The sequence below is a fragment of the Schistocerca americana genome, chromosome 8 (assembly GCF_021461395.2).
Source record: "Schistocerca americana isolate TAMUIC-IGC-003095 chromosome 8, iqSchAmer2.1, whole genome shotgun sequence".
In the NCBI taxonomy this organism is placed as follows: Eukaryota; Metazoa; Arthropoda; class Insecta; order Orthoptera; family Acrididae; genus Schistocerca; species Schistocerca americana.
In genome coordinates, this window is record NC_060126.1 from 355,916,939 (window position 1) to 355,933,639 (window position 16,701).

A 16,701-nucleotide genomic window follows, 5' to 3' on the forward strand; every position below is an offset into this window, starting at 1 on the left:
GTATTCAGTACTCTGGTATTTTAATTTGTTTGCATTTGCATTAGTTTTCTTATTTTTAATGAACTGAAAGGCACTTTAATGAACTGAAATGCACTTTAATGAACTGAAAGGCACTTTATGAAATGGTGTGATGAAGATGTAAAAATTATAATTGCTGGATTCATTTGTGAGTTACTGGTTGAAAATTATGATAATGATTAAGATTATAAAAAATATGATGTTGATAATGAGGTGTATCACATGGTGTTCAGGTACTATTCATACAGTTGTGTACCAGTTTTCTCCACAAATGTGTTTAGCTAAATGTGCTATCTCTGTTTCAGATAAAATTCAAATCAAGAAGAATTTCAACATATAATTGATATAAAATGTGGATTGTTAAGCATCATAAATATGTTTTTTTGTTTCATTCTCTGCAAAATACATATTTTGTGTTAGACTTACAGCCTTCAGCTCTGCTAGTACTGCCTTGGCAATTGGTGTGACCATGGCTGTAGCTGCTGTGTTAGATATCCACATAGATACAAACATTGTAGTACCCATCAATCCAAATAACAACCTAAAACACCAGAAAAAAATCAAGGTTGACACTGCCTAAGTGATAGAAGTTGTGTAACTCTCAAAGAAACAGGCATCTAAAGACAGAAGTCTGTAAATCAAGAACATACACACACAAAACATGTATGAAAACCAAAATCAGATCACAAGGGAATTATCCAATTGTGATGGAAATCAGTAGATGTGAGGTTCATGTACAAACAAACAATCACAAATTAGCAACTCAATAAACATTGGTCCACCTCTGATCCTTATGCAAGCAGTTATTAGATTTGGCATTGATTGATAGAGTTCCTGGATGTCCTCCTGAAATATATTGTGCCAAACCCTGTCCAATTGGCATGTTAAATCATCAAAATCCTGAAATGTTGGTGGGCCCTGCTCCAAATGTTCTCATTTTGGGAGAGATCCAGCAACCTTTCTGGCCACAGTAAGGTTTTGCAAGCTTCAGGACATGTAGTAGAAACTCTTGCAGTATGCAGTCAGGTATTATTTTGCTGAAATGTAAGCCCAGGATGGCTTGCCATCAAGGACAACAAAGCAGGGCATAGAATATCACCAATGTAGCACAGTGATATAAGGGAACCATGGATGACAACCAAAGGGGTCCTGCATGAAATGAAATGACATGCTAGACCATCACTCCCAGTTGTCAGGACATATGGCGGCCATCAGTTGGGTTGGTATCCCACTGTTGGCAGGGGGTGTCTCCAGACACATCTTTGGCCTGAAACCTGACTGCCTGTAGTAGAATTGTATTCAGTGAGGAGTCTCACTTTAAACTAAGTCCAAGTGGCCAGTGAAGATGTGTCTAGAGATGCCTCAGACAGTGGTGGGATACTAGCCTGATTGTCACCCACCATACAGCATGACAACCTACTGATGGTCTGAGGTGCCCTTCATCGTAAGCCATACTGGGTTTACATTTCAGCAAGATAATGCCCACCCACATGTGACAAGAGTTTCTAATGCCTGTCTTTGTGCTTGCAATACCCTACCTTGGCCAGCAAGGTCAATAGGTCTCTCCCCAGTTGGGAATGTTCAGAGCATTGTGGGCGGGGCCCTCCTACCAGCTCAGGATTTTGAGGATCTAACATGCCAATGATACATAATTTGGTACAATATCCATCAGGAGGACATCTCCAACAATGCCATCAATCAATAGTAAGCTGAATAACTGCTTACATAAGGGTCAGAGGCAGACCAATGCATTATTCACGTGCTCAATTTGTGAAACTCTTTCTCTTGAATAAATCATCCAATATTTTTTTCTTTATTTTTTTAACCTTTTATGTACAGTCATCCTCTGATCTTCCAAATAACATAGTGTAATCTCTTTTAAACTGCAGAAAGTATAGGATCATTAATAAATATAATATATTACCAGTAGACTGCTAAGAGTATACATTATAAAGGTCCTAAAATGGAAATATCACATTACGGGTTTTCTAGCAATTTTTCCAAGGAGAATCATTAACAGAATTCTGTAAGCTGTATATTTCATTTCCTCTATTCATAAAATGAGGGAGAGTCAAACGAAAACCTGAAAAGTATAATTAAAAATCAACATTTCACACAACTGTTTTGTAAGTTGACACTACTGTTACCAATCGATGACAATACTGCACTACAGGTGGCAGAATATTACAGACAAGTGAAACACGGCCATAATACTGGTTCATAATGGCTACTCCACTTGTGAAATGCATCAAGGAAAAACAGCTTTCTATTATATGTTTTCTGAGCAGTGAAGGTACAAAACCTACTGAAATCAATTGGCAAATGAAGGGCCAGTATGATGATGCATGTCTATCACTGCAGCAAATGTATGAGGGTAGTAGAAAGTTCAGAAATGGTGTCACTCATGTGACACACTCAGTGCCTTGTGAGGCACAATATGTTGTGGCATCAGAGTCTGCTGCAGCAGTTGAAGCCATTGTGATAGAAAATTGTCATGTGATAATGGATGAAGCAGCCCAAATCTGAATACTAGTCATGGTTCTGTAATTCACATCATTCATGAAGTGCTTGATATTCACAAAGTGTCTGCAATACGGGTGCTATGGCAGTTCACTCCGGACCTGAAAGAATGATGCATTAACATCCATGAAGAACTTCTGCAGCACTTTGGACCACCATGTGATGGCTTCTTTGTGAGAATTATTACAGGATACAAAACCTGGGTACACTACCACCAACCCGAAACAAAGAGAGAAAACAAGGGACTGCTCCATTTCTCATCCCCAAAACCAAAAGTTCTGGGCTGTCATCTGCAAGGAAGGTTTTGATGTCTCTCTTTTGAGATGAATGAGGCATTGTCTTGGAATACAACACAACTAGCATTGTCTTGGAATACAACACAACTAGGGGAAACACCATCACCAGTACGTAATATTCCAAATGTTAAAAAATCAACTTTGGCATGCAATAATATCAAAGTGACATGGACTTCTGACTGCAGCAACATAACAATGCTCAGCCTCAAACTGCCTGTGCAACACTTGCTATCATTGATGACCTGCATTGCCATATTCGGCAGACCTCACACCGAGTGGTTACCACATGTTTGGACAACTCAGAGGCAGTGGGAGAAAAGAAATTTCTTCTGATGAAGGGGTACAACAAGTGGTGCACGAGTGGCTGCACACATGACTAAATGATTCCCCCCTCCAGAGGAACCCACACAATTCCTAAACGCTGGAGGAAATATGTAGAATGACAGAGAACCTAAGTCAAAAAATGATACATTCATTTTCCACTTTTGTTCAATAAAAAAAATAAGGTTTTCATTTGACTCCCTCTCACATAAGAATTGTTCTTTTAACTCACACAAAATTTTAATTCTAAATTTCTCAGTTGGTATCATCTGAATATCCATAGGTAGTCCATTAAATAATTTTTGTCACTGTTGGGAAGCTGTTTTGTGACTTAATTCATCAACATCTTGGACTATCTTTATTGCAAGTGCTGTGTTGATAGACTTAATTTCTCTTCCTGTAGATCTCATGAATCATGATTTGTCTTCAATTGTGGGTTTTCTCTGCATATTCCAGTGACGAACTCTTCTCGGGTGATCAACCGAGTGGTGGTGTCATCTTGTCACAACATTTTGACGAGTTTCATACCCATTATCCTCAAGTGAGGTGACCTCACTTAGAACTAATTAAACCTAACTAACCTAAGGACATCACACACATCCATGCCCGAGGCAAGATTCGAACCCGCGACCATAGCTGTCGCTCGGTTCCAGACTGTAGTGCCTGGAACTGCATGGCCACTCCAGCTGGCACAAAACTCATCAAAATGTTATGACAAGATGATGCCACCACTTGGCTGATCACCTGAGAAGAGTTCTTAGATGATTTATCTTTGTGTGAATGAAACAGCTGAATACATTTTGGCTGAATACAGTTAGCACTACTCATCTAGGAGAAACTGTTTCACAATCATTAATTTTTGCTTGAGGTAATGATCCTCATTGATTTCTTTTGCAGTAACAGCCTATTCTTGCAGCCTGCTAAGTGGCCTCACAGCAGCAGGCCATAGAAGACATGGCTGTGTAACATTGTGTAGCATTAGAACATTGTTGGTAGGTACTCTTCTGATGATATACTTATTAAATTCCTCAACAAATCAGAATCCATGAAAGTCTGGAACATGTGTACTATGTACTGTTGCCCAGAAGTTTATCGGCTACTGTGCCTGCCGCCCACAGCATTCCAGTACCATTGAGTCTGTATGTCATCCACTGAACTCTATCTTGAGCTTTTTGGAGCTAAAATCAGCGATGAAACATGTTGAAGGAACTTACCTTCCTGGGCTTGTGCCAATAACAAGTATTGCTCGTAATGCTATCCTTTTATGGAGGTTGCAATGTTCAACTGATATGGCAATAATCAGCCCACCTGTAAAAAAAATGTTATAATTTTTTATAAATTATATTCTTCAATTCAGATGTATAAAAAAAGCTGATTAATTTTTTTCCTGTAAAGCCATCTTTGAATTTTTATTTAGTCATTGTTAGAGTACCTTACTCATGTTTTACATTATCGTATGAGGTCATAGTGTACATTAGACTACAAACTTAGGATATTTTACAGTATTTTGATTTGCTAACTAGCAGTTTCACATGTTATTGCTAAATTTTTTGTCTGAAAACTAAAGGTACATGAAATACCTCTAACTTTTCTAAGTATAATACAGAGAGCTATATTACCAACCTATGAACATCATATTTGTCTCCTTGAGATACTGTATACAAACATCATCTGTGCTGAGTATTCCAAGCAGAGGGAACAAAACCACTGGAAGCAATGATGTAACCGGCAGAGGAGCTGCCTCTGTTATCCAGAAGAGAGCCATCACAAGCACCACATAACCACATCTTGCTTCCTGAAAAAATAGAAGGGAAAGCTAAATTAAAGGCAACTATTGTAACATATCAGCTCTAAGCCTGCTTTGCTTCAATATCCTCTTATTACATCTAGCACATTAAAGAAATTGGTCCAAATTCCTGGTCTCCTGCACAGCTGAATACATGCAGCCTTTATTCAGTCTGAATTGCAATTTGGGGTGTTGCTTTACATATGTTAAGGATTGTGCATGAAAATGCACAGAATTTATGGAACTCCTGCTCATTCAGACGCTGGAAAATACACTGTGGACTTACTCACTCGAAGAGAACATATTGGAGATACCAGTGAGAAGCATCTCCCAGAGTCTAGCTATCATCTGGTGAATGGGTGAACCTTCCATAACGTGATTATAGTTTGGCACTTCAAAAAGGTTGCAGGTGCTTGTAGAATACTCTTTCAAGAGTTTTGGAGCTGATGCGTATGTCAAGGAATTTTCCCTGTGATATGAAGAAACTTTCAGAGTATTCACTGATAAAATATGCAAGTAGTACAAGAGATCCTGTCAGCACGCAGTAACACAGAGTGTGTTGTAGTTAGCAGAGTAAGGAGTAGGACAAATGGGAATGCCATTAATAGAGGCAAAAGCTGATCAGTTTGTGGACACTATGTTGATTGACAGAAAGGGCTGATGATCAATAATTTTCGGGAGCTACTGTGGACTCATAAAACTGAGAAGTCAATCATGTATTGTTATGGTAAAAGCTCAGTTTTGGCTTTCTGCTAAAAGTATTTATTTTCAGCAGATTTTTATCTTATGACAATGAAAGTAAATATAATATTTCTAGTGCAGTTCTGTGAAAGAGGTCACTGACTGTATTTTCACTTAGGAAGCTTGAACGTTTTGGGCCAAAGATACTGCTGTAGACATTTTTTTAATGTGCAAGTGCATTGTATTCTGTACATTTTAACCTAAGGATTAGATTTTGGTTGACTCAATGCCTATTTTTCAAATATTATCCCAAGATGTACTCTTTGTTCCAAAGATTCCAATAACATCAGAGGAACCAGTTGTTTGGACAAAAGGAGACTGTGTGTAAGATATGATACACCAGTTATATTTTGGACTATAATCAGGTAGTTACAGGACTCATATTTGTTGTCTTGGACTTGAGAGTATTCAAACTGTTCTCATGGGTCCAAACAAGGCTGGATACCACTGTCAAAACAGTGTCACAAGTGTGGGAATTGATCTAGATTCATCACTGGAGTATTTACAATTTGGATTTACCTCATGAATCATCTGGTCTGCTTGAACGGCAGCCATAAGCACTTCTTTGACCATGCAGAGAAAAAGAGACTTACAGTATGTGTTTTACAGTAACAGGTCTCAGTAAGGTTTCATTCCATGCAATTTTTGTGTAATCCCTCAGAGGAATCCGCATTGGATACACTACACCTATGATTAATGATAACTATTAAACTATCGGTATAGAAGGGGTTTATTATATAATACTCAGCGATCTGCAATCAAAGCGTAATTGTCATATCGTTTCCTCAACTCTGTCAGTGCCTTCCAAAAACGAACTCCTTTTGCATTTTGAGAAGAAATATCTGAAAGATGCACTACAATTACTCAATTAATGCACCTATTCCTAATGGGCACAAATCAAAAGTACGTCTGCTGATAATTGTGCAGGCAATGTCTACTATCAACACTGCATGAAATGTTTGCAAGGACAGTGGACCATATGTTAAATTTATGCTAGAGATTTCAAAGCATCTATTTTGTATAGAGGATACGCATAAGGCAGGAAATTTACCGCAACGTAGTCATCCTCCGAGTACGCTGGTTATTGTCTCACGAAAACACCTTTGCAATCATTGTTGGTGATTATGTCACGCTCCCTGTTGCTAACCATTACGATTTCTAATTTCCTGATTACGGAGTTGTAGTTTGCTGGAACCTATTACACTGTATTGCTTCTCTATAATAATGAAGTTGTTTATTTCCTATTTGGTTCTTTTAAATCGTATTCACTAGTAAACTTTTCTTATCATATGGAAATTAGCAATGTCATGTCTTTACTGCGTTTCCGCTATATAGTGAATCATATTACGCTGTTGTTATGCTGCAGCATCATTGTTCGTAGAGCATTTTACGTGTATGACTCATGTAATGTCGAATGGCAATGGCAAACCAGCTACTTTCCCCCACGATTCAATGGTTGGCATTTATTACCACATTGTTCGAAACGCTACTTGCTGATTTTGAGACTCAAGCTTGTAGCAGAATAAGGGCCTGTTTAATAGCTTGTTTGATCGAATGACCTCTACTTGTCTGCGACGTCTGTTCTCTTGTTAACGCATCCTGCTGTGTGCAAGAGAAAGAACAAAATTCCTCCACTTGGCACTTTGACGGTGTTGATATCATAGGAACTTTCGTTTTCTTACATTGGTTAATGTAGCGTACGGTACTGAATATTTCATTTATGCACCTATTTACCGTGTTTGACGTGTTTCAGTGAAGTGGATAAACTGGAGTATTGTGCCATCATAAAATTCTTTATTTTAATTGGTTTATTGCCAACAGAAATCCATCAAAAGTCAGTGAAGTTTCAAAAGAAGTCTGCTCCTTCATTTCCAACTTATAAGAAATGAATGACCGAATTCAAAATTGGAAGTACGGCGCCCCTATTGAAGATAATTTACATGTGGGATGTCCCAAAGCTTTAATCACTGATGGAAGCTTGTGAATAAGCTGGATATGTTTGACGATCACGGTTAAATCTGCATAAATCAGCTGTCGTCATAGCTTATCAGAAGGAATATGGGGTATTGGATATGAAGACTGTAATGAGAGACACAAGTCAGTCAGTTGTCTCCAAATACAGGAAGCTAAGAGCTAGCCTCTGGGTGACGTCTGGAATACGTTTTAGAGGAAGTCGGAATTTCACAGGAAAATCTCAACAAAACCGGGATACAAGGCAGCCCTGGTAATGATGTGCACTTAATCCTTTTGAGTCCCAACAACATGAAAAAAATTATTAAAAAGTTTTCCACAAAATTAATATTATCATATTAAACAACAAATACAAGAAGAAATTGGCAAAAAGTAAACAATATCTTTTTAAGGACGTGGTTTCACTTTGAAACCACTGGGAAATATTAGAGGTTTTCAACCATCAATCATTTCACGTTCAAAATGGTTCAAATGGCTCTGGGCACTATGGGACTTAATATCTGAGGTCATCAGTCCCCTAGAATTTTGAACTACGTAAACCTAAGTAACCTGACATCACAGACATGTATGCCTGCCTGTCGATCCTGCGACCGTAGCAGTCGCGCGGTTCCGGACTGTAGCGCCTAGAACCGCTCGGTCCCAGCGGCAGGCTCATTTCACGTGATATATTTGAAAGCAACTTCGCATTTTTACTAGACACAATCCCACATTTCGAAACACTCGAAATACCTAAAACAAATTATAGGCTTCCATAACAAGCAAGAATGGGCCTACAATTTAAGAAAATATAAATCAAATGTACATTCTGCCCTAGTAGCTTCATTTCGAAACAACCCTTAAAAGCAATAGTACAAACTCAAATTTATGTTACAATAAGTTTAAATATACTTACTTTCACTGTCCGTGATCTCAATCTGACCACTAAAAAAAAAAAAAAAAAGAAAAAGAAAGAAAAAGAAAACAGAAATACGCGTGTCATAATCTCCTACAATTACGTAGCACAACTCCGCGCCAACTGTTGCTTTGAACCCTGTAATGACGTCACAGAAGTACTTCTGTGTACCACTAGATGTCTCTATCTTGGGATAGCATCGGTAATTTCATGCGAAAGGCACTGGTACTTCAAAACAAAATTAATATAACGGCGGTTTCAGGCTAAAACCACTTGTGTTGAAAGTATTAAGCACTAGCCTTACAGTCCATCTGCCAGTGTTCCGTTTGTCTCACAGAAAAAAAAAAACAGTTAATCCAGGAGAATGGCCCTGAGAGATTTTTATTAATATAGTTGGCATATTATTATGTACTACTTATTTTTAATTGTGTTGATGGAAAGATATTAATTGTCTTGAATTACTGTTTTGTTAAGGATAACCAAAATTTACTAGCCTTGGTGAAAACTGAACATTTTGTGAAAATAGATGATTGTAATGTACTCTTGATAAGGTGTTTAAAAAATTGTCACATATTTCTACAAGAGATGGTAGTAGATAGAACCAGACGAAAGTTCCTATAATGATGGGTCTGCAAACCAATATCTGTTGTATCTGTTCTCTCACTCCCATCCGTCTGTTATGTAGAAGTATTCACCACAGGCAGTGCTGCATGTGGTTACCATACCCTTAAGCCCTTCTTCACAGTGAATCACGCACGCTCTCAGATCCGCCTGGCTCCATTCTGATTGCGCCTCATGCATTGATCACATATGTTACGGCGCAGAGTCAAGCGCTGGCACGCCAGTCAGGATCGACAGAGAAGAGATGGCTGTGAGAAGACGTCAGCCAATCGCACTGACTGACCCATCTCCAGGACGACAATGCAACAATAGCTGCCCACATGTGAAGAGGACATAAGCACCGTGACAGACTGGTGACGGCTCAGTTCACTAGCAGCTTCAAGATTAGCGACTTCCATAGCAGTGTCAATGCTAGTCACTTCGCTTGTAATCTCTATGTAACACAGACTGGGACTATCTGTACCAAAGAATACTGGTTATTTCGTATGTCGCCCTTTGCTTGCGACACATCTGTGTAATTGCAAAAGCTAAGTATTGTAATTTTCTTTTTGTATTAAAACTCATTAATATGATTTGTTTGAATGTTTGTCTAGCGAACCAAGTATGCAGGCTTCCTAGACACCACAACATGCACCTGTCAAGTGAGCACATCTTCGATGGGTTTAGCGTACATCAGTGCCTCTAAATGTCCCCATAGCCAGGTCCGATGAACAGGAAGGCGACGCTACATGACCTCCTCGACCCGAACCGTCGCCCATGAAACCTTGCGGTGAAGTACCTACTGCCGCACGATCCATAGAAAACGGGTGGTGCCCCATCATGCATAAACCATAGCCCTTGTCTTTCTGCAAGGATAACGTTCTACAATAGCACTTGTAGTTCATCGTGCAGAAATCAGTGATGTGTAGCACCTCGTTCGTAATCAGCTTGGTAACGAGTGTAGCCCGATGAGTCTGTAACCGACAATTCCTGCTCATACATTCTTACTGAAGCAATTCTTATGTCTCAACTCTTTGATTGCTCGAGAATTTTCTTCTGCCCACACGTGGTGATCTCTTGTGTAATCTCTTGTGAATCCTGCATACAAATGTGTTTTATTCCAGTTACTGTACATAACACCAGTTGCAAAACGACTATGTGGACGATGTGGCCTATTTCACACCATATTTTAGTTCTACATGACGATGCTTTGCTGAGTGTATTTATATATTTTGACGACGTCATTACAGCTTTATCACATTAGAACATGGTGTAGAACAGATCTGAAGATGGTCATTACTGAGAAACCGTTCATCGTCAAAGGACTTTATATTGTGATCAAAGACTGGAATAAAAAAACGTTTGACAGTACTGTTTGTATTCGCGACTATATCGCAGCTTGTGAATCCTACATACACCACCGAATATTATAATTAGTCGTCACAAATAAAACAAGTTAAAAAGTACCTCGACAGGTACTGCTTTCCAGGACTGTAATTATATCAACGTTTCTCCTAGTTTTGTCCAAAATTATCTCCTGTAGGGATATGTGACTCTGTTTTGTAAACACTTTGTACACAAGCAGAGGACGCAGCTAATCACTGTTTGAATTATTGATTCGCAAGTGTCACAGTCAAGTGAAATGATCTTGTTATTAATAAATAATCAACAATAATGAATTTCAGAGAAGGACCTCAACTAAATCCATCACCACATAACTCGCGGCTGGGCTGCGATGCAAAACAGTGATTTCCCACCTTTCTGAGGCCGTTACCTCTGAATGTAAACAGATACTAGCTGGTTTCCCGCTCCCCTGTCCCTCATCTTCATCAACATTAGCCCTAACTATACTTTAGAATGAGAGAGAATTTTCTTTGAATACCTTCATTTTTAAAATGACTAAAGATAAATGATACTTAGTTTTTGTATGTGTTTTATTAAACCACAAACTAATGAGAGAATAGGTACGCTTATTTCTAATAACCTTTTTTAATAGATTAATGAAACAATTTTCAGAACAATGCGGGTGTTACCTAAAAGTCCTCACAAAAGAAAACTAGTAATCCACATCGAGGGTACACGCTTGTTACAAAACATGCGCCCTCTGCTCCATTGCTCTCGCTAGCGATACCTGCAACGCATGCATCCTGCACCCTCAGTTCAGATTAAGCAAATTAAAATGTGTGTAGTTTACTTAGGTCTACTCTTTGGAAAGCACTTAAATACTGGACTCTTGAACTGGCAGAAATTGCTGGACATCAGGCAGCCAATGCTTTGTGTACGACCACTGCCTAATTAATAATAATAATAATAATAATAGAGCGTAGGCCCCACAGCAGCGTAGCAGCCATTATATAGTTACTGTTGTAGTATTGTGTTGTCTGTTTATTGTAGCGAAGTGAGTAATGAAGCAATTTCTGATCTACTGCAGTAACTAACTACAACTAGAAGAAGGCGTTTCCATGAGACATTTAATAGCATATATAATACATATACATCAGTTTTACTGTCGTAGGTGCATGGTACAAAGTACGTGTGTAGTGGGCCAATTATGCGAGGAAGATGGTGTCCATTCATTTGTTTCATAAGCGGTAACCTCCACGGCATTGTCAAGCGTTAATGCTAGTGACTGAACAAGAAAATTAATTTTTGGTGATCCCATTCGTCAGCATTACAGTCTTAACAAACAGTGATAATAGCAATGATCTTTTAAAATAATTTTGTTTCGTGGCTGACATACTACTAAACACTTTGGTTTTTAACCCCTACTAAATTACGTTTTACCCCTCAGGAAGCTACACTACTGGCCATTAAAATTGCTACACCACGAAGATGACGTGCTACAAACGCGAAATTTAACCGACAGGAAGAAGATGCTGTGACATGCAAATGATTACCTTTTCAGAGCATTCACACAAGGTTGGCGCCGGTGGCGACACCTACAGCGTGTTGACATGAGGAAAGTTTCCAACCGATTTCTCTCATACACAAACAGCAGTTGACCGGCGTTGCCTGGTGAAACGTTGTTGTGATGCTTCGTGTAGGGAGGAGAAATGCGTACCATCACGTGTCCGACTTTGATAAAGGTCGGATTGTAGCCTATCGCGATTGCGGTTTATCGTATCACGACATTGCTGCTCGCGTTGTTTGAGATCCAATGACTGTTAGCAGAATATTGAATCGGTGGGTTCAGGAGGGTAATACGGAACGCCGTGTTGGATCCCAACGGCCTCGTATCACTAGCAGTCGAGATGACAGTCATCTTATCCGCATGGCTGTAACGGATCGTGCAGCCACGTCTCGATCCCTGAGTCAACAGATGGGGACGTTTGCAAGACAACAACCATCTGCACGAACAGTTCGACGACGTTTGCAGCAGCATGGACTATCAGCTCGGAGACCTTGGCCGCTGTTGCCCTTGACGCTGCATCACAGACAGGAGTGCCTGCGATGGTGTACTCAACGACGAACCTGTGTGCACGAATGCCAAAACGTCATTTTTTTCGGATGAATCCAGGTTCTGTTTACAGCATGATGATGGTCGAATCCGTGTTTGGCGACAACGCGGTGAACGCACATTGGAAACGTGTATTCGTCATCGCCATACTGGCATATCACCCGGCGTGATGCTATGGGGTGCCATGAGTTACACGTCTCGGTCACCTATTGTTCACATAGACGGCACTTTGAACAGTGAACGTTACATTTCAGATGTGTTACGACCCGTGGCTCTACCCTTCATTCGATCCCAGCGAAATCCTACATTTCAGCAGGATAATGCACGACCGCATGTTGAAGGTCCTGTACAAGCCTTTCTGGATACAGAAAATGTTCGACTGCTGCCCTGGTCAGTACATTCTCCAGATCTCAGCAACTGAAAACGTCTGGTCAATGGTGGCCGAGCAACTGGCTCGTCACAATACGCCAGTCACTACTCTTGATGAACTGTGGCATCGTGTTGAAGCTGAATGGGCAGCTGTGCCTGTACACGCCATCCAAGCTCCGTTTGACTCAATGCCCTGGCGTATCAAGGCCGTAATTACGGCCAGAGGTGGTTGTTCTGGGTACTGATTTCTCGGGATCTATGCACCCAAACTGCGTGAAAATGTAATCACACGTCATTTTTAGTATAACAAATTTGTCCAATGAATACTCGTTTATCATCTGCATTTCTTCTTGGTGTAGCAATTTTAATGGCCAGTAGTGTATTATCCACAACTTGGGAACCAATGATTTACAAGAAACTGACGCTTCAGATTCATCTGTGTGTGCAAGAGAGGTGCCACCTCTGTAGAATGCTGACCAGCAGCAAATACGAAAATTCAATTTCTTAGAAACATTCTGATCGTTTTAAAAAGAGACCATATTTTCAAGCCAGAACTACTAGAAAGTAGTACAGTATTTCTTAGGCTATGGATCAGATTCTTCTATCTGATTAACTTGCAAAACAACAACTTTTGAATATCCCGCAATTCTTCTGCATCAACTGGATGAAGAAATCGAGTCAAAAGACCTGGATTGTAAAACCGAAAATAAATCATACGTCATCACGAAAAATGCGTATCAAAACGAAAGAACTTTGTCGATGGAGTAAAGAAATGAGGTATTTGATGTACGACTTACAACATCCGCACCATTCACGACCGCCCCCCCCCCCCCCTTCACCCCTCCGTCCCCCCTCGCACAGTCGTCCACCTGATCCCACACCTAAGGCCGTTTGTGTATGAGTGGCGTATTGATGACGAGGTCATGACAGCAGTTGATGGCCCAGTTATTAGCCTTTCAGTACCGAGCTTTAATGATGAAATATTTACATTTAAAAACTGTGGAAAGAGTTTATTGATCCAAAGGAGGCTAGGTGGAATATTAAGTGTAATTTCTTTCTATCTGGAGACACTTTCTTCCACTGTCTTACTGAGAAATGTCGTCCTTGCGTATAATTCGAGTAAAATAGGAAGGCTACAGTGAAATACGTAGTCCCAGATTGCTCTCTGTGCTTATTGGCGACTATGGAACTGGGCTGAGCCTGCGGTGCAGCGTCGTCTTGGAAACGCGACGGGGTGGCTTACTGGCCTGCTTGATCGTTGCGTCTCTCACTAAAGTGCCAAAGTTGACCTCTCGTTGTTTCTTCCCAACGTTAAATTCAATTTCTGCTTCGCTAGACTGTGCATTTCATTGTTGACAATATTGTTCTACTTGCTGGCAGGTTCATAGAAGGTTACGAAAGTTCGTCCATCGTCCCTCAGGTCCCGAATGTAATTGTTTTTCTCCACTCATATATTCTCTGTTTTTTCCTGGAACTGGAATTATTTTCTGCTGATACTCTTCTTCTTTCCACCCTATGTTTTATTTCTATTTTGGCTTCTATAGAACTCAGGTGGGAAGAGCTCATATGGAAGACCAGTTCTAAGCAAAGAAGGGAAGGCAGAAAGGTGGAAGGAGTATATAGAGGGTCTATAAAAGGGCGATGAACTTGACGGCAATATTATGGAAATGGAAGAGGATGTAGATGAAGATGAAATGGTGTATATGATATTGCGTGAAGAGTTTGACAGAGCGCTAAAAGATCTGACTCGAGACAAGGCCCCGGGTGTAGATAACAATCCATTAGAACTACTGATAGCCTTCTCTTCCATCCGGTGAGCAAGATGTATGAGACAGGCGAAATACCCTCAGACTTCAAGAAGAATATAATAAAATTCCAATCCCAAAGAAATAAGGTGTTGACAGAAGTGAAAATTACCGAACTATCAGTTTAATAAGTAACAGCTGCAAAATACTAACGCGAATTCTTTACAGACGAATGGAAAAACTGGTAGAAGCCGACCTCGGAGAAGATCAGTTTGGATTCCGTAGAAATGTTAGAACACGTGAGGCAATACTCACCTTACGACTTATCTTAGAAGAAAGATTAAGGAAAGGCAAACCTACGTTTCTAGCATTTGTAGACTCAGAGAAAGCTTTATTCTGAAGCTGGCAGGGGTAAAATATAGGGAGCGAAAGGCTATTTACAATTTGTACAGAAACAAGATGTCAGTTATAAGACTCGAGGGGCATGAAAAAGAAGCAGTGGTTGGGAAGAGAATGAGACAGGGCTCTAACCTATCACCGATGTTATTCAATCTATATACTGAGCAAGCAGTGAAAGAAACAAAAGAAAAATCTGGAGTATGAATTAAAATCCATGGAGAAGAAATAAGAACTTCGAGGTTTGACGACGACATTGTAATTCTGTCAGATATATCAAAGGACCTGGAAGAGCAGTTGAACGGAATCGACAATGTCTTGAAAAGAGGATATAAGATGAACGCCAACAAAAGCAAAACGAGGATAATGGAATGCAGTCGAATTAAATCCGGTGATGCTGAGGGAATTAGATTACGAAATGAGACACTTATGCTAGTAGGTGAGTTTTGTTATTTGGGAAGCAAAATAACTGATGATGGTCAAGTAGAGAGGATATAAAATGTAGACTGGCAATGGCAAGGAAAGCGTTTCTGAAGAAAAAAAAGTTAACATCGAGTATAGATTTAAGTGTCAGGAAGTCTTTTCTGAAAGTATTTGTGTGGAGTGTAGCCATGTGTGGAAGTGAAACATGGACAATAAATAGTTTGGACGAGAAGAGATTAGATGGGTAGACCACATAACTAATGAGGAGGTATTGAATAGAACTGGGGAGACGAGAAATTTGTGGCACAACTTGACTAGAAGAAGGGATCGGTTGGTAGGACATGTTCCGAGGCATCAAGGGATCACCAATTTAGTATTGAAGGGCAGCATGGAGGGTAAAAATCGTAGAGGGAGACCAAGAGATGAACACACTAAGCAGATTCAGAAGGATGTAGGTTTCTGTAGGTAGTTGGAGATGAAGAAGTTTGCTCAGGATAGAGTAGCATGGAGAGCTCATCAAACCAGTCTCTGATTGAAGACCACAACAACAACATTGACATGCAGAAGACATGTCAATCTCAAAATACCGCCTATCCATCTAGATTTCCTGTGAGTGTTAGAGCTTCTCAACCTACCCTTTTCAGCACCTCTTGGTCTGTTTTACCTCTTCTATCGCTCTCCGAAACCACATCTCAAAGCTCTCTAAAGATTTTCTTCCTAGTACCCCAGTTTCTGATCGATAGAACATAACATTAGACTTTTTCTTTCTCCTCCTACATATGTCAACTATTCAGTCGCTCCCAGTTTGTTTGATTGCACTCCTACATTTAACATATTCTCAAGATCCTTTTTTTTCCATGTTAATGCTCATACCATATTCTCTCCCACTGTCATCTACCCTATCAACTATTGTAAGTCTTTTTCCGTTTTGAGAAAAAGCACTTTTTTCATCAGTCTTCTGACTGATCCGATTCTTCTCACCATGATTCCCTATACTGCGCCAATATCTTCATCTTGGAGTTGCACTTACACTAAAAGTTCTCTGTTATTTATACCCTGACTCGTGGGAGGTGGTCTAGTGGTAAAGCGCGTGTCTGGAATCCGAAAATTCGTGGGAACAAATCCCATTCGAGCTACGGGATATTTCAGTTGCCGTTCAACCTATC

The 16,701-nt window shown here is 40.0% G+C and overlaps 1 protein-coding gene across 3 annotated transcripts in view; it reads right to left on the bottom strand.

Annotated features, from left to right (window-relative positions):
• The window catches only part of LOC124545103 (protein I'm not dead yet-like), a 257,306-nt gene that overhangs the window by 89,457 nt on the left and 151,148 nt on the right, over positions 1-16,701 (bottom strand). For all 3 annotated transcript variants that reach the window (XM_047123917.1, XM_047123918.1, XM_047123916.1), the window contains exons 2-4: positions 4,779-4,950; positions 4,370-4,463; positions 445-559 (exon numbers count right to left, since the gene is read on the bottom strand). In XM_047123917.1, coding sequence (XP_046979873.1) covers positions 445-559; positions 4,370-4,463; positions 4,779-4,950 — 381 coding nt within the window. The remainder of the gene's footprint in view (positions 1-444; positions 560-4,369; positions 4,464-4,778; positions 4,951-16,701) is intronic.